Source organism: Urtica dioica, chromosome 8 (assembly GCF_054948205.1).
Source record: "Urtica dioica subsp. dioica isolate 48M chromosome 8, U.dioica_male_clone48M_v1_H2, whole genome shotgun sequence".
Taxonomy (NCBI): domain Eukaryota; kingdom Viridiplantae; phylum Streptophyta; class Magnoliopsida; order Rosales; family Urticaceae; genus Urtica; species Urtica dioica.
In genome coordinates, this window is record NC_142763.1 from 5150357 (window position 1) to 5173615 (window position 23259).

The following is a 23259-nucleotide window of genomic DNA, read 5'->3' on the forward strand; positions in this document are numbered from 1 at the left end:
GAAATTTCGCGTATTAATCTTTATTTATATTTATTTTTACAGGAAATAGCTTCGTCAAAATTTGTGGCTCCTAATAAGGAGACAATTAACTAATAATAGCGGCAAAAATATTAAATGTTTAGACCAAACACTACTTATATACTAATTTTTTTTTTTGCAAAAATACCAAATGTTACTATTTACTAGCGCCGTAACTACTTGCACCGTTAAGTTCAAACATAAATTTTAATGGCAAAAGTATTTATACGTAACTAAATTTGTAACATCGGGTATTTTTGCCCAAGAAAAAAATGAGTATAAATATCGATTATAGCAAACTTTGAGCATTTTTGCCGTCATCTTTTTTTTCAAATGTCATAAAAATTTAACAAAGCACATCCGTGACAACTAGCCACATCCCACCTCACCCCTCACTCTTTTCCCCTTATAAAAAGCAAGCCTTGCATTCTTTTATTTTTCATTCAAACCATCACTCACACTTAGACAAAGTTCTAATATCCTCTTTGAAACTCTTTTTTCCTTTACACTATTCCCGTTCTTATTATCTTCGTCGAAGATATTAAGCTTATCGAGTCCAACCAAATTCCGCTCCCAAAGTACAAGACCACCGGTGGGTGGTAAAAGGAGGTATACCATGCATGGTAGTCAAATATGAGAGTTCTCTTTTCTTTTTTTTTTCTTTTTTTTCTAGTCAAACCATTTACAACTACTTTTTCCCATCTACATAACCAGATTTTTGTCACATGGTAGTGCTTCCCAAATCTAAAGCTTACTAATAGCTTAATCAGCTCTAGCTTCTCACTTTTATACCGATAAAAATCTGTTAACAAAAAGAAAGAGCCTTCCTAAAAATAAATTTAAAAAATCTAAGTCAAAAAACACAATCGTGTTTACTCTTATTAGTTCGTAGAAAACACATCCTTCGATATATACAATAACTAACTGAAGCGAGCTTTTTTTTCGTTTCATGTATTTAATTAATTACTGGAATTTATTCACAAACCACTAATTTCGTGGCTTCACGTACTTATTATTTTGTTGTTTTCCATTGCTTGATTAGAAACCTCAAGCTCAACCACGTATCGGATTAAATATGATTGAAGAATAATCTAATTTTTCGTTTTATTTCGTAATTTCTAGCTATGCATGTTTAGTTCGTTTCGTAATTGTTGTTTCTATTTGTTTCCCCCTAAACATAAAGTAATAATGTTCTTTTAATAGAAAGGTCCGATAAATTTTACATTCGATGTCCCTCAACCTCATATTTTGCAATTTGCATTCACCTTAGAAAAACAATTTACTATGTATAAGCCAATTTTAAAAAGTTATCCATGTAAATATTACTCAAATTATTAGGATTCGTTCCCCCTCAAAATTCCACCATTTATATAAATCTTCAATAAGTCAAAAATATTTATTACAGAATGTGTAATTTTTTAATATTTTTATATATCCAATTTTAGATTAGATTTTATACGCACTCCCCAAATATCGACATTGATATTAATTAGGTCACTCTTCAAATATCCAAAAAGAGTTGTACCAATAGTGATAATTTATTAGTTTTATTTTTTGTTTTACATAGCACACTGTTTTTTTTTATAAGGTCAATGATCAATCTATTTTGTTTAACATGGTCAAAAAGTTCTCATAAATAGCCCAAAACGAAAAATAATAATAATAATAATAATAATAATAAAATAAAATTGAACTACCAATTCGATGGCCTAAGTTATTATTATCCTGTTCAGGTTGTCTCAGGGTCGCTGGGGATGATGAAGACGAATTTGATGGAGAAGATTTTGACGACGAGTTTCCAGTTAAGAATATATCATCTTCAGCTTGATCACTCAGATCAGAATCCTCTTGACAACGACTCGGTAAAAAAAAAATATTATTTTCCGGAAGATCTATTTGAAGACATTTTCAGGACAATTATAAATAATTATTTATTTTACAGGACGGTGGAGACAACCATAACAATAATAACAGTAATCAGCAATGGCAGCCCAATGTTCACGCTTTCTCTGTTGGAGGAAGTGGTAATTGGATTTCTTAATTGATTTCAAATATATATATATATACATATATATATATATATATATATATATATATATATATACAGACATTCAATTAATTGCGTTGCTGTGATTGGAATGTGTAGTTGCGGGTAAGGAATTTGAGGGAGAGAGAAGGTTATGGCAATGAGTCCAATGAGGAATGGAAAGACAGAGTGGAAAAGTGGAAAGCGAGGCAAGAAAAGAGAGGAAATGTGCTCAGGAAAGACGATGTAAACAACGTTGAAGCCGATGAGGATGATTACATGCAAGTCTCAAATCACCTCTCAATAAAAGAATAAATAAAAATTACTCACAACTTAATAACAAGAGTAGGCCAATTTTTATTTATTATCGAGCTATGATTAAATGGACAGTCTTAACATTAAAGTTGTGTACTTGAAAAAGAAAGACAAGAAAGTCACCAATAATCTCCACAAGAGCAATTCCCATCTTTATGATACTAACTGAAGAATAGAAGTAAAATGAAACAAGGTGTAGTATAATTGTTGAAAGAAATTACCAATAATCTCCACAAGAACAACCTCCATCTTTGAAATGGTGAAACCTACTAGCGCCCCTGAGAACGATTTCTCTCCCGGCGACCAAAGCGATCAACTTGATCGCGGAGTGGCAATCGCCGCTGACCCGATGACCCTGCGCAATCTGCAGCGGCGTCCCGTCGGAAGTACTGATGATCCCGAACGAGATCGCGAGTTTCTCGCTCTGGTGCGACGAGCGTTCTTCGCGTTCGTCGAGCACAGAGCCTCGCTCGGGGACGTACCCGAGCTCTGTGATCTCGGCCGTCAGTTCCTCGAGTTTCCGGTAGATTTTTTCGGTTTCCGCATGGGTCTTGTCTCCAGACCGAAACACGTGAGCCTGTTTCTTCACCTCTATCCAAGTGTGCGCCGGGAAAATCCTCAGACCCTTCCTTTTCAGAGTCTGAAGCACGGAAGAAGCTTCCTTTGCCTTTCCTGTGGCCTTGTATATGTTCAAGAGGACTAGATAGCCGTTGAGCAATTCCGGCTCCATTCCGTAGATCTTCTCGGCGGCGATTCTCCCGAGCTCCAAATCCCCGTGGACCCGGCAAGCGGTGAGAAGCGCGGCCCACAGCTTGACCGTGGGCTCGAACGGGGCTTTCTGTATCATCTCGTGGGCTTCTTCCAAGCAGCCTTCTCTCCCGAGCAGCTCGATCATGCACGCATAGTGCACCGCCCGAGGCTTGACCTTGTGGTCTCTGCTCATCGACTCGAAGATCGCCCAGCCTTGATCGGAGAGGCCCGAGTAGGAACAAGCCGAGAGGACCGCGAGGAACGTGACGTGGTTGGGGATAGTCTTTCGGTTGTTCTCCCTCGTCATCCTCTCGAAGAGCTCGATGGCCTCGCTCCCGAGCCCGTGGTTGCCGTACGCGTTCCACGTGATCACGTTCTTGAGCGGCATTTTGTCGAACACGTTGCGGGCGTCCTCGGCGCGGCCCCACTTTCCGTAGAAGTCGATGAGCGCGGTGTTGGCGACGAGGTCGAATCCGTAGCCGTGGCTCACGAGGTCGGCGTGCGCCAGCGAGGCGAGCCTCGAGCAGATCTTGAGGACTATTTTAACGCCCGAGTCTCTCATCTCGTAGTACGAACTCAGGGCTTCCTCGGTGTGTCCGTGGAGCACGTTCACTGCGATGATCGAGTTCCAAGCCACCGTCGTCTTCTCCGCCATCCTGGAGAACACGAGCCGAGCTTCTTTAATGGAGTTGCCCTTGCTGTACATGTTGATCAGAGCGCAGGCCACGAAGGCATTGTCCACCAATTTGGACTTGATCGCGCAGGAGTGAATCTGCCGTCCGATCGTCACGATTCCGAGGCCTGAGCAGGCTCGGATCACGGTGGTGAATGTGTGGGCTCCGATCTCAGAGAATTTCTCGTGGATCACGACGAACAGACTGATCGCCTCGGCAAAGTGCCTCGAATCCACGAGGCCCGCGATCATCATGGTGGATGAGACCAAGTCCCTCTCGGGCAATTCGTCGAACAGTTTGTATGCTACTTTCATCATCCCGCACCTCACGTGCATATAAAGAAACCTCTTCCTCATGTGCAAATCCAATTCAAGGCCAGTCCTGGAAACGAATTCAGAGAGATTTTTCACTTCTCTAACGGAGTTCAATCCGATGCAAGCCCATACCAGTGAATCGAGAGTACTGGTCCGGATTCCATTACAGCCAGCGATCTCCAAAACCCCGAAAAGCTCGAGTGCTTCTCCGTATCTCTTCCCCGAAACAAGCATCTCTATCTCATTACAAATCCCACTCATCGACCTCGTAGCCACCTTCGGCTCCTCGATCGATGCCGTTTTTTTCCTCTCGCCAACGTCCACCGCGAAACGTTTCGCCTCCGGGCGTGGCTGGAGAGAGCACTTTGCGCGGCGAGCCACAGCCTTCGGCGGCGATATCAGAGATCTCCGCCGCTCGAAGGACCGAGTATCGGAGGAAGAAAAACCGAAGACGCAAGAAATTGTGGCGGTTCGAGATCCGAGCGAGATTTCCATGGCTATAGAGATGAGATCGTAGCTTTGGAAACACACGCAGAGAAGAAAGATCAGAGCGAGTTTCGTTCGGAGATTTGCTTCGCAGAGTACGAAGTCTGAGACCAACTCCTATCTTCACCAAATTGAAATATTAATTTTATATTCAACTTTCTCTTTTTATTTCCATACCATTATATTTATTTCATATCTTCCAATTATACCACTTATTCATTATTTAATAATAAAATATTACTCCATAAAATAATTTAAAATACAAATTAACATAAACTAAACTTAATATTTATTAATGTCATTTTAGTTTTTCTCAAACTCTAAATGTCAATGTTGTATTTGAAAATAAATTTAAAATATAAAATATGAATAATTTTAAGGATAAATATGATATAATTTTATAAATAAGTGCAAATGTATAAATTATAAACTTTACAAGGGCTAAAAAAATTAGTGTAGTGAATAGTGTTGTGAAATCCCAAATTTTTTTTAGCTTAATTAAAAAGCTAAAAATTTTGGTGTTCGAATAACGTTTTTTTTTTTAATAAAGTAGTATTGAATTATTTGTTTATATTGTATGTATGTTTAAGGTATTTTTTTATTATTATTTGATATACTCTTTAGATTATAAAATATGGATATAATATATATATATATAAGTTATATATTATAAATAAATTATGTGGGTATAAATATACATACTTTACATATATTATTATATATATATATATTATAGCTATATTTATAAAGTTAACGTATATGAAGGTATATGAAGTTATTATACGTTATATATATTAACGTTAATATATAGATTAAAGTTAATATTATAAGTTATTAATGTTTACATAATATATATAAGTTAACGTACATATAATAATATATATATATATATATTATAAAGTTATATAATAAGTTAAGTATATTTATAAAGTTAACATATATATATATATATATATATATATATATTTTAACTATATTATTAGTATATAAAGTTAACGCATATTAGGTTATTTTAAATATGATAATATATATATAAAAGTTGGGTGTATCTTTTTTTATAATAATAATAATAATAAATAAATATATTAAGAATATAAGTAGGATTAGGGTTTGGGCTTTTAGGATTTAATTAAACCATATATAAGCATCCCAACCTTTTCTTTTAACGCTTCTTCTCTGCTCTATCTCCCTTATCCCTCTTTTGGTTTAGAAATTCGCAGCTCTTTTTAGGTATGCTTTCTTTTCTCTCTGGTTCGGATTCCCTGAAAACGCTTGTGCTGGTTTCAAAAAAATTGTTTTTGCGTTGATTCTTTTTGGAAAAGTTAGTTTTAAGTGTCTTCTATCTAAATCTTTAATCGCAAAATATTTTTATGAAATACAGAATATTTTCCGATTATTTTCAAATCAGCGCACAGACCTGAGACCTATTCCCGACTTTCAGACTTTAAACGCTTATTTTGGATTCAACAAATTTGGTTTTGCGTTGATTCTTTTTGGAAACTTTAGTTTTAAATGTCTTCTATCTAAACCTTTAATCGAAAAATATTTTTATCAAATACTGAATATTTTCTGATTATTTTCAAAACGGTGCGCAGACAGTTTTTGACAAAAACTTTAAAGTTAGATCTTAGCACTTCTTTTATTTTTAATAAATAGTTAAAATATTATTTTTGTCCGTGATGACTTTACAAAAAGTTATCCAAATTATGTTTTATACGTACTGGATTTTTACAAAAGTTTTCTCAGAGTTTTAATTTTTCACCGAAACCCTAATAGCCAAGGGTATTTTCGTAATTTCACGTTGAATGTCGTTTCTGAAAATTTCCAGAACCTACAGTATGTCTTGAATACTTTTCTCAGCTGATCCCAATAGTCTTTTTCAGATTAGGTTCCGATTCTCTTAGAGCGTACAATTCCTTCGACGATCTACGATCGTAACTCTCGATATCCAGGTGAGAATAATCTCACTACAACACAGATTAGTTCAAAATAAATTTGATGAGTGTTTATTCATGATATGAATTGTTTATAGATTTATACGTTTGAGTATGCGATTTGTTATTTGATTGCGTGACTAGTTGAAGTAGTATGCGATTTATGTGTTGTATGCCATGTGGTGTTATGTTAAAGTAGATTTGAGATACATGTTTTATTCTAGTCACGTTTTTGTATGAGGTTATATATATAAAAATTTATGCTCATGTCATATCAGTATGTAACGTAAGATTCAAAGTGAAAAGATAAAGTTAAGCAAGGGAGTCATACCGCCTCGAGCTACAGAGGTATTATGGAGAATTTCTCGGGCCGAGGCTCAAATGGGGAAATTTCTCGGGCCGAGGCCCTAATAAGTTTATTAGCTAGATTGAGCGAAGTGTGGGCTTTGCAACCCCACATCTTCGTCTCTAAAGTGATCACTGAAATAGGTATGACTACCCTAGGGGTACCCCGAACTAAAAGTTGATAGAAGCAAGAAAAGAAAGATCAAGTCATCAATTAGTTTAAAATACTAATAACCGGTTCATGCATTGCATTACTTTTTTTTGTGAGCTTTATATTATTCTCGCTGAGCGTAAGCTCATCTCTTCGAAAAAAATATACGTCTGTGTTGTAGGTAAACAACTTGCAAGGAACTGAGCAGGGCGGACTAGCGGCGTCGAAAGCGAGAGGATTGGATCATGGTTTCCATTCACGAATTAAGTCTTCCGCTACAAATTATTAAGAAATAAAGTTTAAAGTTGTTTTCGTTATTAAGAAATAAGTCTTCCGCTACGAGTTTTTAAGAAATAATTTTTAAAGGTTTTTATTTTCATTTACTTCGAAGTTTCAAAGAGTTTTATATTTTGGTTGAGATTTAGATTATGGATTATGTTTTAGTAATATTTGCCGTTATGTTTTGGGTTTTAAATTCGAATATGCAACTTTGATTGTTTTTCCTTTGTTGTTTTCGTTCATCAAGTTTTTAAATGAAAAATTATTTTTAAGTCATTAGTTTTCAAACTTTATATTTCAAGTTATGTTTAAAAAAAAAATTTCCTCAAATTTTCTAAAGTTTTAAAAAGCAAGTAGAAGTAAGACGGTCCGAAAAGTCGGGTCGTCACAGTTGGTATCAGAGCAACGAACCTATGACCCCCTTCGCTATTCGATCGCACGGCTGCCCCCTACTCAAGTAAGTTAGTACTTTTATTTTTTATTTGTTTATATGTTAGGTATTTTTTTTACGTAGATGGAAAACGTTCAAGCTGCTCGTGGACAAGGTAGAGGTAGGCCATGAGGCCGAGGTAGAGGAAGATGCAGAGTTGCCGTTGATGTCCCAGTGCAAGATGCTTATCATGTCGCTACGTTTCCCGCATAACATGGAGCAGTAGAGAATCCCAACGGTCCAGCCCCGGGACCTCAGCCAGCGGCCCAACCAGATCTTGCGTTGCTCGTTACTGCATTGCTGCAACGTATCGAAGCTCAAGAAGCAGAGATACAAGAGTTGAGGAACCACCTCCCCCAAGTGAATGGAAATGTGGGAGAGGGTTAACAAGCACCACCAGCACCTCCTCAAGGCGTACCTTAGATGGGCCAAGTTGTCGTGGCTGATGATCTTTTCGAAAGGTTCAGGAGGATGAGAGCTCCAGATTTTGAAGGATCGGCTGATCCGTTAGTGGCCGATGAGTGGATGTCAGAGATGAAGAAGATCTTCAACTTCATGAATATCTCGGAAATTGAGAAGGTCATATGCGCGTCTTTTGTTCTGAAGAAGGATGCACGATACTGGTGGGAGGCAGTAGCAGCTAGAAGAGACACACGCGCTATGTCTTGGGACGACTTCATCGAGGAGTTCAACAGTAAGTATTTCAACATGCGCGCGATGAACACTCAACAAAAGGAGTTTACAGAGTTAAAGCAAGGCACGATGACTGTGACTGAAGCTGTGAGAAAGTTCAACCAGCTGGCAAGACTATGCCCTCACTTGGTTCCGACTGAGTCAGAAAGAGTTCGAAGGATGATGGGAATGTTCCGACCGGAACTGGCTCTAGCTATTGATAGTGGAAGTCATCCACCATCCACTGTTGCAGACTGTCTTGAACGTGCAATGCGTGCTGAATACCATTTGATTCAAGTGGAGGAGGAGCGAGACCAGTACATCAAGGCAATGAAGGAAGAGATAACTCAAAATAGAGGACTAGATAACAATAAGAAGGCCGGTCAGCTTCTCATCAACGACCAAGTTGGCAAAGCGCAATACCTCGAGAATGAACACGGGAGGAAGAGGAGCTATCCTGAAAATGGTAATAATGCAAATTACAAAGTCAAGACGGAGAACGTATCCTTTCCGAAGTGCAACACATGTGGGAGGATGCACCCAGAAGAATGTAAGATGGGCAATATGTCGTGTTTTAAGTGTGGTCAGCTAGGACACTTCCTCAAAGATTGTCCTAAGCAAAACATTGTCCAGAACAAGCAAAATGATCGTGATGGGCGACTCAACTTCATGCAAGCTACACTCGAAGGGCCACCCATTTTCCAAGGTCGACTAGAAGCACCACCAAACACTCAGACACCACCACCACCTCAAGATCGCATTTATGCCTACACCAATGCTGATGCCCTTGCCAGCACCTCTAATGTAGTAGCAGGTCAGCTTCTCTTAGTCCGTTATGACGTCTTTGTTTTGTTTGACTCCGATGCTACACACTGCTTTATTTTCTTAGAGTTAGCTAGGGAATCATGTGATAGAATAGAGAAAACTATAAAGTTTTCAAGACGGTCTTGCCGTCTGGTAATTTTTTATTTATTATCTTTGTGCTATTTAAAATAGTACCTATAATAATTAGTGATAAAGAGTTAAAGATTGATTTCATCGTCTTAGACATGAAATTTTTCGATGTTATCTTGAAAATGAGTAGTAGACTTTGAAACTCGATATCTCGAGTTTTTCTTAGAAGGACTTAGTATCTTCAAGTAAGAGTTTTTATGGTCTACCCGACTTCTAGTAATTTTCGGGACGAAAATTCTAATAAGTAGGGGAGATTGTGAAATCCCAAATTTTTTTTAGCTTAATTAAAAAGCTAAAAATTTTGGTGTTCGAATGACGTTATTTTTTTTTTAGTAAAGTAGTATTGAATGATTTGTTTATGTGGTATGTATGTTTAAGGTATATTTTATTATTATTTGATATACTCTTTAGATTATAAAATATGGATATAATATATATATATATATATAAGTTATATATTATAAATAAATTATGTGGGTATAAATATACATACTTTACATATATTATTATATATATATATATATATTATAGCTATATTTATAAAGTTAACGTATATGAAGGTATATGAAGTTATTATACGTTATATATATTAACGTTAATATATAGATTAAAGTTAATATTATAAGTTATTAATGTTTACATAATATATGTAAGTTAACGTATATATAATAATATATATATATATATATTATAAAGTTATATAATAAGTTAACGTATATTTATAAAGTTAACATATATATATATATATATATATATTATAGCTATATTATTAGTATATAAAGTTAACGCATATTAGGTTATTTTAAATATGATAATATATATATAGAAGTTGCGTGTATCTTTTTTTATATAATAATAATAATAAATAAATAAATATATTAAGAATATAAGTAGGATTAGGGTTTGGGCTTTTAGGGTTTAATTAAACTATATATAATCATCCCAACCTTTTCTTTTAACGCTTCTTCTCTGCTCTATCTCCCTTATCCCTCTCTTGGTTTAGAAATTCGCAGCTCTTTTTAGGTATGCTTTCTTTTCTCTTTGGTTCGGATTCCCTGAAAACGGTTTCTTAAAACGCTTGTGCTGGTTTCAAAAAAATTGTTTTTGCGTTGATTCTTTTTGGAAAAGTTAGTTTTAAGTGTCTTCTATCTAAATCTTTAATCGCAAAATATTTTTATGAAATACAGAATATTTTCCGATTATTTTCAAATCAGCGCACAGACCTGAGACCTATTCCCGACTTTCAGACTTTAAACGCTTACTTTGGATTTAACAAATTTGGTTTTGCGTTGATTCTTTTTGAAAACTTTAGTTTTAAATGTCTTCTATCTAAACCTTTAATCGAAAAATATTTTTATCAAATACTGAATATTTTATGATTATTTTCAAAACGGTGCGCAGACAGTTTTTGACAAAAACTTTAAAGTTAGATCTTAGCACTTCTTTTATTTTTAATAAATAGTTAAAATATTATTTTTGTCCGTGATGACTTTACAAAAAGTGATCCAAATTATGTTTTATATGTACTGGATTTTTACAAAAGTTTTCTCAGAGTTTTAATTTTTCACCGAAACCCTAATAGCCAAGGGTATTTTCGTAATTTCACGTTGAATGTCGTTTCTGAAAATTTCCAGAACCTACAGTATGTCTTGAATACTTTTCTCAGCTGATCCCAATAGTCTTTTTCAGATTAGGTTCCGATTCTCTTAGAGCGTACAATTCCTTCGACGATCTACGATCGTAACTCTCGATATCCAGGTGAGAATAATCTCACTACAACACAGATTAGTTCAAAATAAATTTGATGAGTGTTTATTCATGATATGAATTGTTTATAGATTTATACGTTTGAGTATGCGATTTGTTATTTGATTGCGTGACTAGTTGAAGTAGTATGCGATTTATGTGTTGTATGCCATGTGGTGTTATGTTAAAGTAGATTTGAGATACATGTTTTATTCTAGTCACGTTTTTGTATGAGGTTATATATATAAAAATTTATGCTCATGTCATATCAGTATGTAACGTAAGATTCAAAGTGAAAAGATAAAGTTAAGCAAGGGAGTCATACCGCCTCGAGCTACAGAGGTATTATGGAGAATTTCTCGGGCCGAGGCTCAAATGGGGAAATTTCTCGGGCCGAGGCCCTAATAAGTTTATTAGCTAGATTGAGCGAAGTGTGGGCTTTGCAACCCCACAGTTTCGTCTCTAAAGTGATCACTGAAATAGGTATGACTACCCTAGGGGCACCCCGAACTAAAAGTTGATAGAAGCAAGAAAAGAAAAATCAAGTCATCAATTAGTTTAAAATACTAATAACCGGTTCATGCATTGCATTACTTTTTTTTTGTGAGCTTTATATTATTCTCGCTGAGCGTAAGCTCATCTCTTCGAAAAAAATATACGTCTGTGTTGTAGGTAAACAACTTGCAAGGAACTGAGCAGGGCGGACTAGCGGCGTCGAAAGCGAGAGGATTGGATCATGGTTTCCATTCACGAATTAAGTCTTCCGCTACAAATTATTAAGAAATAAAGTTTAAAGTTGTTTTCGTTATTAAGAAATAAGTCTTCCGCTACGAGTTTTTAAGAAATAATTTTTAAAGGTTTTTATTTTCATTTACTTCGAAGTTTCAAAGAGTTTTATATTTTGGTTGAGATTTAGATTATGGATTATGTTTTAGTAATATTTGCCGTTATGTTTTGGGTTTTAAATTCGAATATGCAACTTTGATTGTTTTTCCTTTGTTGTTTTCGTTCATCAAGTTTTTAAATGAAAAATTATTTTTAAGTCATTAGTTTTCAAACTTTATATTTCAAGTTATGTTTAAAAAAAAAAATTCCTCAAATTTTCTAAAGTTTTAAAAAGTAAGATACGTAAGACGGTCCGAAAAGTCGGGATGCACAAGTGTTGCGCCATATTTGGCGCAACACTAAAATCAATTAAACATCCACGCCATTTTGGCGTGGGATATAGGGTATGGTTGGACTCCACCCTGACGCCATTCAGTGGGAATGACGTTCGGGTGGAGTTGGTCTGAAGCCTGAAAGAAACGGTTTCTTGCATTGTTAACTCCGCCTGTGTTGTTTTGACTGTTTGTCTGAAGACTGAACATAAAATACTTTTTAAATCACTGACATAAAATACAAAAAAAAAGTAGTTGGCTGAGTGACCCAAGAAACCACATTTGTAGATAGCGAGATCCGACCTTTGTTAATAGTTCATTGAAAAATTAATAGTTCTAGGCAAGGAAAAAAATGTCATTTTCGTTACCATTTCGAGCTTCCTGATTTACGGAAAATCGACAAGTCGATGGAAAACCGAACGAAAAAAAATGTGGAAAAGAGTATTCGATTTGAAGTTTTCAAATACCGTTTTCCATGGAAAAACGACAACCCGATGAAAAACCGAACGAAAAAAATGTGGCAAAATATATTTAAAATATATACATGTAATACATACATATATTTTTCAATTTTTAAACATATATAAATAAAATACATTATGTATATAATCTTTTTTAATAAAAAATTGTATATATATATATAATATTTTATAAATTTGTGCTATTAATGTATAATATTTTATAAATTTGAGCTATTTTGTATGTAATATTTTTTATATAATGTTTTGTATGTAATATTTTCAAATGAAATAGAATCTTCACAAAATATTTGAAGACTAAATTTTTTTATAATATTTTGTTATAATACTTGATACATTGTATATAATATTAAAAAAAAAACGACAGCAGCAAAAACGACAGTAAAAACGACAAACGACGAAAATCAGCGAAAAACGACAAAACCGAAAAACGACGACGAAACGACATATTACCCTTTCGACGGCCGTTGACTCGCCGGAAACGAATTTTCGGACGAAATTCTTGGAAATTCGTCTGCTTTTAAATCCTTGGTTCTAGGTACATAAATTTAATAAAAATTCAAAAGTGTCGATACAAATTAAATTTTTCATTTTCATGAATAATTTAAATATAAATATGCAATAAATTTATAACGATTATTTTGTCTAATATTTTTTAAAAAAGAAATACGATTTAAGGAAAGAAATATCTATTCCTTTACACCATAAAAAATGAGTTTAGTTTTATTTTGTTGGATGTATCGAGTTCGTTGTGTATATTTTTAGGAGTTGAAATCTAGAATAAAGTTAATATAGCGGCTCATAATTTTATAATTTAATTTTTTTATATAAAAATAAACTCATTTGTTTTGAATATATCTCGATGAAGTCTATGATTAACTTTGAGTTACATGATTAAAAATGAATTTTATTTTTCAAAACAAAACAATTTATTAAAAAAAAAAATAATCATATAAAACTAATTATTTAACAAAATAACAATTCTTTTAAGTTTACATCAAAATAATCAAAATTCTTATCGATTTAGCAATTTTTTTATACAGTTATACTACATATAAATTGCATACATCAATATGTAAATCTATTCACATCTAATATTTGCCTTTTTTATTTTATTTTTTTTATTTGGACTATCTCTAATTTTTAGATAAACCTAACTAGCTAATAATATACCAAAAAAAAAAATCAAAATGAATGATTTTTTGTAGGGCTGTACAAAACCGAATCGAAAATCGGATAAAACCGATATCCAAACCGAACCGAAACCGAAATTTGGAGCCACGTCAGTTAACCGAAATTCAGATTCGGATAACCGATCCGGTTTACAAAACTGGACCGGATATCGGATTTGATTTTGGGAAAATCTGGATATCGGTTTTTTAACTGATTTTTTTTAATTAAAAATAAATATATATTAAAAAAAACTTCTCATATATCAACTTTTACTGCTACTACAACTTGATTTGATTATGTGATTTATAAAGGTATAATTTATATTCCATTAATAGGACGGTTAATTTTATCGTATTGTCTTATTATGTATTCGGTTCAAAATATTATTATATATCATATCATGTTAAATGTTGAGAGAGAGTTGAGTGGGTGCCAACCTAGTTGGGATGTGCTCAACCTCTCATATATCATTCATTTCTTGATCAATATCAATGAAGTATTATTTTTATTCCATTTTTACATTCATGTTTTTACTACCTGATTATTTATCATTTTAAATTTTAATTTTTTTGTTTGCATCAACAGATAATCATATACAATTAATATGCCAAAACGTAGTTTTGTTTCTTTAGATAGAAATAAACTGGTATAGTTCACAATGAAAGAAGAGTCCAAATAACAGTAAAAAAAAAGAAAGAAAAAAAAATGGAAGCATGCTAAAACGTGAACATGCATACACTATTTCCGATTTTATTTTGCAAGTATGGAAAAATGATCAAGACAACGTTTCTTAGTCCTCAACTATACGTACGTGCTTCCATGCTAATAATTAAAAATAAAATAAAGAGATAAAATATCCCTCTTCCCCCTTTCAACTCATAAACACCCAAGTGAAATGTGGTTCCTAAGGAGACAAATAACTAATAATAGTGGCAAAAATATTAAATGTTTAGACAAAACACTACTTATATGCTCAATTTTTTTTTGCAAAAATACCACATGTTACTGTTTAGTAATGCCGTAACTACTTGCACCGTTAAGTTCAAACATAAATATTAACGGCGAAAGTATTAATACGTAAAAAAAATTGTAACATGAGATATTTTTGCCCAAGGAAAAAATGAGTATAAATATCGATTAGAGTAAATTTGAGCAGTTATTCCGCCATTTTATTTTTCAAATGTCATAAAAATTTAACAAGACACATCCGTGACAACTAGCCACATCCCACCTCACCCCTCACTCTTTTCCCCTTGTAAAAAGCAAGCCTTGCATTCTTTTATTTTTCATTCAAACCATCACTCACACTTAGACAAAGTTCTAATATCCTCTTTGAAGCTCTTTTTTCAATTATACTATTCCCGTTCTTATATATACATATATATATATATATATATATATATATCTTCCCATCTCTCTCAAGCTCAAAACACAAATGGCTTCCTCCACAATGCCGTCATGGACCGACAAGCAAAACAAGGCCTTCGAGCGTGCTCTTGCCTTGTTCGACAAGGAAAGCCCTGACCGTTGGGTCAAGGTTGCAAGAGCCGTTGGCGGGAAAACTGCCGATGAGATTAAGGTGCACTATGAGCTCGTCGTCGAAGATATTAAGCTTATCGAGTCCAACCAAATTCCGCTCTCAAAGTACAAGACCACCGGTGGGTGGTAAAAAGAGGTATACCATGCATGGTAGTCAAATATAAGAGTTCTTTTTTTTTTTCCTAGTCAAACCATTTACAACTACTTTTTCCCATCTACATAACAAGCCCAGATTTTTGTCCCACGATAGTGCTTCCCAAATCTAAAGCTTACTAATGGCTCAATTAGCACTGGCTTCTCACTTATATACCGATAAGAATCTATTAACAAAAAGAAAGAGCCTTCCTAAAAATAAATTTAAAAATCTATTCAAAAACACATTCATGTTTACTCTTATTAGTTCATGGAAAACACATCCTTATTTGATTTATACAATAACTAACTGAAGCGAGCGTTTTTATTTTTTTTTTATATTTTTTTTGTTTCATGTATTTAATTAATTACTGGAATCTATTTACAAACCACTAATTTCGTGGCTTCACATACTTATTATTTTATTGTTTTCCATTGCAAGATTAGAAACCTCAAGCTCAACCACGTATCAGATTAAATATGATCGAAGAATAATCTAATTTTTCGTTTTATTTCGTAATTTCTAGCTATGCATGTTTAGTTCGTTTCGTAATTGCTGTTTCTATTTCTTTCTTGATTATCTCTGTCTCCATAGCTTTTTGTTCTGCAATCTCGTATTTTCCAACGTAAGATTTCATTATGAGATCATTCTGTTATAATCAATAGTCTCTCGCCTTCTCTCTCTCTCTCTCTCTCTCTCTCGCATATCATCGTGTCACATTTCAGATCCAAATACTGATCAGCAATGTAAAATCTTCGAAAAATATATCATACGAAACAGCCAAACAGAAACCGCAGCTCAAAAAGCAGAAGAAGAAAAAAGATATATGAAGCGAAACCGAGAGATCTCTGACCTAATCGAAAGGATGTATTTGAGTTACTAAATAACTATTTTTAGGGAGACTTAAGTAATAAACAGTATGCTCAAAAGACACACAAATAGATGCACAACTTAGAGGATAAATAGGATTTTTTTCCCCTAAACATAAAGTAATAATGTTCTTTTAATAGAAAGGTCCGATAAATTTTACATTCGATGTCCCTCAACCTCATATTTTGCAATCTGCATTCACCTTAGAAAAACAATTTACTATGTATAAGCCAATTTTAAAAAGTTATCCATATAAATATTACTCAAATTATTAGGATACGTTCCCCCTCAAAATTCCACCATTTATATAAATCTTCAATAAGTCAAAAATATTTATTACAGAATGTGCAATTTTTTTTATATATATCCAATTTTAGATTAGATTTTATACGCACTCCCCAAATATCGACATTAATATTAATTAGGTCACTCTTCAAATATCCAAAAAGAGGTGTACCATTAGTGATAATTTATTAGTTTTATTTTTTGTTTTACATAGCACACTGTTTTTTTTATAAGGTCAATGATCAATCTATTTTGTTTAACATGGTCAAAAAGTTCTCATAAATAGCACAAAACGAAAAAAATAAAAAAATAAAAAATAAAATTGAACTACCAACTTGTTCAAAGCATCTCTTGGTACAATGAAACGATACAAGGCATATCTGTAAATGCAATTCCCTTTTTTTGTTTTGTTACGAGAACTAAGTACTAATTCTTCAAGTCAATTAGTATTTGAGAAAAAAAATTATATTTTTCCATACATGCTAGTTGATAAATTTTGTGACATGTCAATATGGCAACGTAGTAGAATAATGCTTTATTAAACTCCTTTAGTTGGTTGATGCCATAACTTATTTATCATAATATGCCCATTCATTCAATGATATCTATTAACCGTTTGGATTTTCCAATGTTATTTAATTATATTATAAGCATCGTATAGAATTAATCCAAAAATGCTCATCCTTTGAATATTCTAATTTAGAAATAAAAATTACCGATGCATTTATTTACTTGTTCAATTATGAAAGAAATTTCGCTTATTAATCTTTATTTATATTTATTTTTATAGGAAATAGCTTCATCATAGATTCTTTGACGGATAATGAGATCGTAGCGGATACAGATTCTTTGACAGAGATCGTATCGTACATTATCTTCGCATATCTCATTTCGTTATCTCACTGCGTCATTTCGATACCTCGTACTTTCCTACGAGTATCTTCGCTTATCTCACTTCGTTATCTCTGTGACGACCCGACTTTTCGGACCATCTTACTTATCTTACTTTTTTAAAAACTTTAGAAAATTTGAGGTAAATTTTTTTTTTTCAAACGTAACTTAAAATATAAAGTTTGAAAACTCATAACCTAAAAATAAATTTTCATTTAAAACTTGATGAACGAAAACAACCAAAAAGTCGAAGTTGCATAATGGAAATTTAAAACCAACAAAATACCATCGTAAAATAAATACCATAAATAAAGTCGTAACCTTTAACGAAATTGAAAAACATAACTTAAACCATGAACAATAAAACCTTGGGTTTGGATTATTAAAAACTGAAAGCAAAGCGGAAGTCTTTTATTTTCGAAAACGGCAACCATAACCCAACCCTCTCGCTATCGCCGCCGCTGATCCACCCTCCTCACTTGTTCATATGTTGTTTACCTACAACACGGACGTATATACATAGTGTGAGCTAACGCTCAGCGAGAATAACTATAACTCACAAAACATAAGCAATAAAAATAAAAATGCATGAACCGGTTATTCGTATTTTAAATCTAACTGTGACATGAGATACCCTATTAAAGTCTATCGTATTTTTAGTTCGGGGGTCCCCTAGAGTAGCCGTACCGATTTCAGTGTACACTTTGGAAACGAACCATGGGGCTGCGACCTCCCATAGGACGTCCTGTCACATACATAAACATATGAGGAACTCTCTATGTGAGCCCGTAGTTCGGCTCGAGAAATTCCTCTAATTACCTCCGTAGTTCGAGGCGGTACGACTCTCTTGCTTACTTAACTTATTGATCGTGTTTATTACGTTAAAAGCATGAGCGACATAAGATAAAAACATACATGATAACATAGCTAGAAACATAAGACGTGTTATAGATATTCTAACACACAACATAAGATAATAACATAAACTCACATATCGTCATATCATATCATAACAAGCACATTCCGAACAAACACACACACAAAAATTCACACAATACATAAATACTTCATATCACATAATTCTTAGTATATCTTTTAACTAATCCGTGTTGCAGTGAGATTATACTCACCTGGATATCGGAAATTTCGACCGTTGGTCGAGGACGGCTCGGGAAAACTAGACGGGTCGGAAAAGCTACGCGACTCGGAACCTAATCGATGGAAAAAAATAATTATTAAGCTACTGTTGAAGAAGTTCTAAAGACAACTCAGGTTCTGGAAATTTTCAAAAACGACTTTCAAAGTGAAATTACCAAAATACCCTTGGCTATTAGGGTTTCGGTGAAAAATTAAAACACTGAGAAAACTTCTTTAAAAATTCCAGTAGGTACAAAACATAATTTGGATCACTTTTTGTTAAGGCATCACGGCCAAAATAATATTTTAACTATTTATTAAAAATAAAAGAAGTGCTAAGATCTAACTTTAAAGTTTTTGTCAAAAACTGTCTGCGCACGGTTTTGAAAATAATCAGAAAATATTCTATATTTAATAAAAATATTTTTCGATTAAAGGTTTAGATAGAAGACATTTAAACCTAAAGTTTCCAAAAAGAATCAAGGCAAAACCAAATTTGTGGAATCCAAAGTAAGCGTTTAAAGTCTGAAAATCGGGAATATGTCTCAGGTCTGTGCGCTGATTTGAAAATAATCGGAAAATATTCTGTATTTAATAAAAATATTTTTCGATTGCAGATTTAGATAGAGGACACTTAAACCTAACTTTTCCAAAAAGAATCAACGCAAAACCAATTTTTTTGAAACCAGCACAAGCGTTTTAAGAAACCATTTTCAGGGAATCCGAACCAGAGATAAAAGAAAGCATACCTAATTGGAGCTACGAATTTTTCAAACCAAGAGAGGATGGGGGAGAGAGAGCAGAGAAGAAGCGTTAAAAAGAAGAGGAGTGGATGTTTAAATATGGTTTAAATAAACCCTAAAAGCCCAAACCATAAAAACTCAAACCCTAATCCTACTCCTAATATTAATTATTATTATTATACTTATTAGAAAACACACGCTGATATATAAACGTACACACAGAACCTACGTGACTTCCGAATATAATATAACATTATCACCTTATATAATATAATACATTATATTATATAATCATATATATATATAAAATGATATATATATATATATATATATACATACATACGTACAAGAAAAAAAAATTAATTAATATATGTAATCATATATTATATATATAACATATATATACATAACTCAGTTATAATATATAATTTAAATACAATATATATTTATATATATCCGTAATTTGTATTTTAAAGAGTATATTAAGAATTCAAAAATACTCTAAAACACACATAAAACAAAATAAAACTTCAAAAACTACCTCATAAATAAATCATTCACTACTACTTTATTAAAAAGGAACTAACGTAACTCGAACATAAAAAAATTTAGCTTTTTAATTAAGCTAAAAACAATTTGGGATTTCACAATCTCACTGCGTCATTTCGATACCTCGTATTTTCCTACGAGTATCTTCGCTTTTCTCACTTCGTTATCTCATTGCGTCATTTATTTTATGTCCGGTATCTCACTCCGGTATCCCTATCAAACATTACAGATATCATTGAAAAACGAGTATTGGAGTTCTTGCTGCATGAATCTTCCTCGTATGACAATTATAGCTGCTTGAATCTTCCCATGCTTTGACATGAATTCGATTCTTGATACGAGTTATCTCCGCAGAAGAACCAGTGTCAATGCTTCTCACTAATTAATAGTTTCCGCCTCAACCAGATAAAATTAGAAATCTCGTGTCACCAAACATTGTTGGAATCAACGAGCTAACCAACTTTAATAAGATTGTGGATAGCTTCTTGAATAGTACTAGAGCCATGAGAAATTTAGACTCTGCATAAGTTATTACAAGCAACAAAATATCATTAAAAATCAACTCTATCGGAGTCGTATTATACCCATCGTTGAAGGTTGTAGATCATATACCTTGAGAATCAGACTCCGAAAATGGTGTCTAACTAACCTTGTGACATGTGTGAATGTCGTGGAGAATCGCACGAGTTTCAATTACCTCGAGGTTATACTGTTGTACAAAGTACGAATTCGTACAACAGTTTTTGAACACTACTGTCAATCAAAGTTCTCGTCGCCGCGACCTATCTAGTTCTAGCCGCAACGGGAATGTACGGCAGCTACATTAAACTATCGTACATAGACAACTATGTGAGACAGATAAAAAAAAAAACGGCCATGCAATATATTCGTCTCCGCGGTGAGAGTGATTCCCGCCGCGGTCAAATTACAAAAGCTTTGACATTTTAAATAAATTGTTGTACAACATGCTCCTAGCCGCAATGAGCGTAATTTGCGCCGTGGTGAGGAGGCTTGGACGACATTTTTTAAGAACTGTCATCCAAAGTGTGTCGTCCAAACCATAGTTCGCAGTAGTGTCATGTGTTACTTCTTGTTAGCATCATTTATTGAAACTGAATGATAACTTACAGATTTTATAAAGGTCAAGGGTTTTTGAGATGAAAGCTCATAATACTTCAGACTTCTTTGTCAAATAGGATTATTAGATGCCAACCAATGATAACCTGATGAGTCTAACACCTATATGTTCCTCACAATTGATCACAATACAAAAAAATTGAACTTGATTCTGCCACTCTCCTTTGTGGGCACGTTGTAACGCTGTAAATGTTGATCGATATACATATATGTCTTGTGCAGATACAAAGAAACCTGCAATTGAGAATACAAGAACAAGGGAGATACCTGCAAATGATGTTCGAGAAGCAATGCAAATCAGGTATGGACAAGATAAAGGCTTCATCCTCAGCTTTTGAGAACCCTTCTGCCGCGCCTTCCGACCTAATTCGAGATTCCCCTGAAAAGGGTGACCCAGAGACCTCCAAAACCGACCACGGGAAAAGTGAAAACGATGCCAAAACTACACCGCGAGAAGGTTCTGATAAGATCAACGGGCATCAAGAGGAAGCTGAGAAACACGAGCTAGACTCGTGCGAAGCCGGTTCTCAACCAACAAAGCGTCCGAGAACAACCGAATAAGCCGACTCGCAAGTCAACTTAGCATTAGAATTGAAACTGACAATACATCAATAGTAATATCGAGTAGCCGTAGCTTGGAAGAAGAGCTTTTTAAACTTGTCAATTATTGCAGTTGGAACTATCATTAAACAAGTTTTGCCACACTCTATTCTTAATACTCGTATTTAGGGCTCTGGGAATTATCTGGCTCCATTGCCGTGTTATCTGCAAGGAATCGACTGTTCTCGGGTCTAAATTATAATAATACAGTGCCGTCGACTACATAACCTTGAGATTGATACTGTTGTGTTCTCTCTATTATCCCTTGGATGTTTACTTGTAATATCTTACCGGCTAATTCCTTTACGGATTGTATTGCGTGTTGTGTTGTGATTGTCGAAGAAAATTCGGCAGGATTGTGTGTGATTGAGACTGGGTAATCTTTAAAAATCTAAAATTTCCCATCTTACAAAAAAAAAAAAAAAAAACACAACGCGATTGATGACCAAACGCGAAGCTTAAATCATACACGGCCAGAGGCAATAAAATGAAGTGACAACCAAACTTCAAGCTTAGGTTAATCAGAAAATATAATCTAGCATGCTTAGTTTGAACCTAAGCAACACCAAAAAATATATATTAAAATAGAAAACAAACCCATTTTTGATCTCGTACCAAATCATTAACGTCTCTTAGAATCAAACTCACGACATCCAAACTCACAGTAGGTAGATTCTAACTCTCTTGTCCATTCTCTCTTCTCCTTTTTCACTCTCAATCCCCACAATATAACCACACTCTCATCATTCCTCCACAACAAAAACCAACTCTCTCTTCATCCCCGATCTCCTCTGATCATATCACCACGCCATGGCCTCGAATCCCATGGCCGGCTCTACCTCGTTCCCTGAAACCGAGGTATAACTTTCCTAACCCCACACACACACAGACACACAATACTCGATTCGACAACACGACATAATTTTTTTTTTTTTAATTTTTTTTTTGCAGAATCGGCCTCCGACACGACAAGCCTTGTCGAAGAGCACTTGCCGTGTGTGTGGGGACGAGATCGGGTGCAACGAGAACGGAGAGGTGTTCTCGGCGTGCCACGTGTGCAAGTTTCCGGTGTGCCGGCCGTGCTACGACTACGAGCGCAGCGACGGAAACCAGTGCTGTCCTCAGTGCAACACTCGTTATAAGCGCCACAGAGGTGTGCGATACTACGTACATTTCCGTATCTATTTGAAGACATTTTCAGGGCAATTATAAATAATTATTTATTTTACAGGACGGCGGAGACAACCATAACAATAATAACAGTAATCAGCAATGGCAGCCCAATGTCCACGCTTTCTCTGTTGGAGGAAGTGGCAATTGGATTTCCTAATCGATATCAGAAATATATATATATATATATATATATATATATATATATATATATATATATAGACATTCAATTAATTAAGTTGCTGTGATTGGAATGTGTAGTTGCTGGTAAGGAATTTGATGGAGAGAGAGAAGGTTATGGC

At 34.2% G+C, this 23259-nt stretch overlaps 1 protein-coding gene and 1 pseudogene across 1 annotated transcript; one reads left to right on the forward strand and one right to left on the reverse strand.

The window, feature by feature from the left end:
- Positions 1-2576: 2576 nt before the first annotated feature.
- On the reverse strand, positions 2577-4592 carry LOC149387512 (pentatricopeptide repeat-containing protein At5g50390, chloroplastic pseudogene; annotated as a pseudogene).
- A 17885-nt stretch (positions 4593-22477) lies between these two features.
- On the forward strand, positions 22478-23020 carry LOC149387513 (cellulose synthase A catalytic subunit 4 [UDP-forming]-like). Its single transcript, XM_089624482.1, has 2 exons — positions 22478-22645; positions 22739-23020. Exons 1-2 carry the CDS (start codon positions 22598-22600, stop codon positions 22997-22999), a joined length of 309 nt encoding a protein of 102 aa, XP_089480608.1. The 5' UTR covers positions 22478-22597; the 3' UTR covers positions 23000-23020.
- The last annotated feature ends 239 nt before the right edge of the window (positions 23021-23259 follow it).

Coding starts and splice junctions, on each gene's coding strand:
- LOC149387513 (XM_089624482.1), top strand. CDS start 22,598: ATGGCCTCGAATCCCATGGCCGGCTCTACCTCGTTCCCTGAAACCGAG. Junction 22,646..22,738: donor CCTCGTTCCCTGAAACCGAG/GTATAACTTTCC, acceptor TTTTTTTTGCAG/AATCGGCCTCCGACACGACA.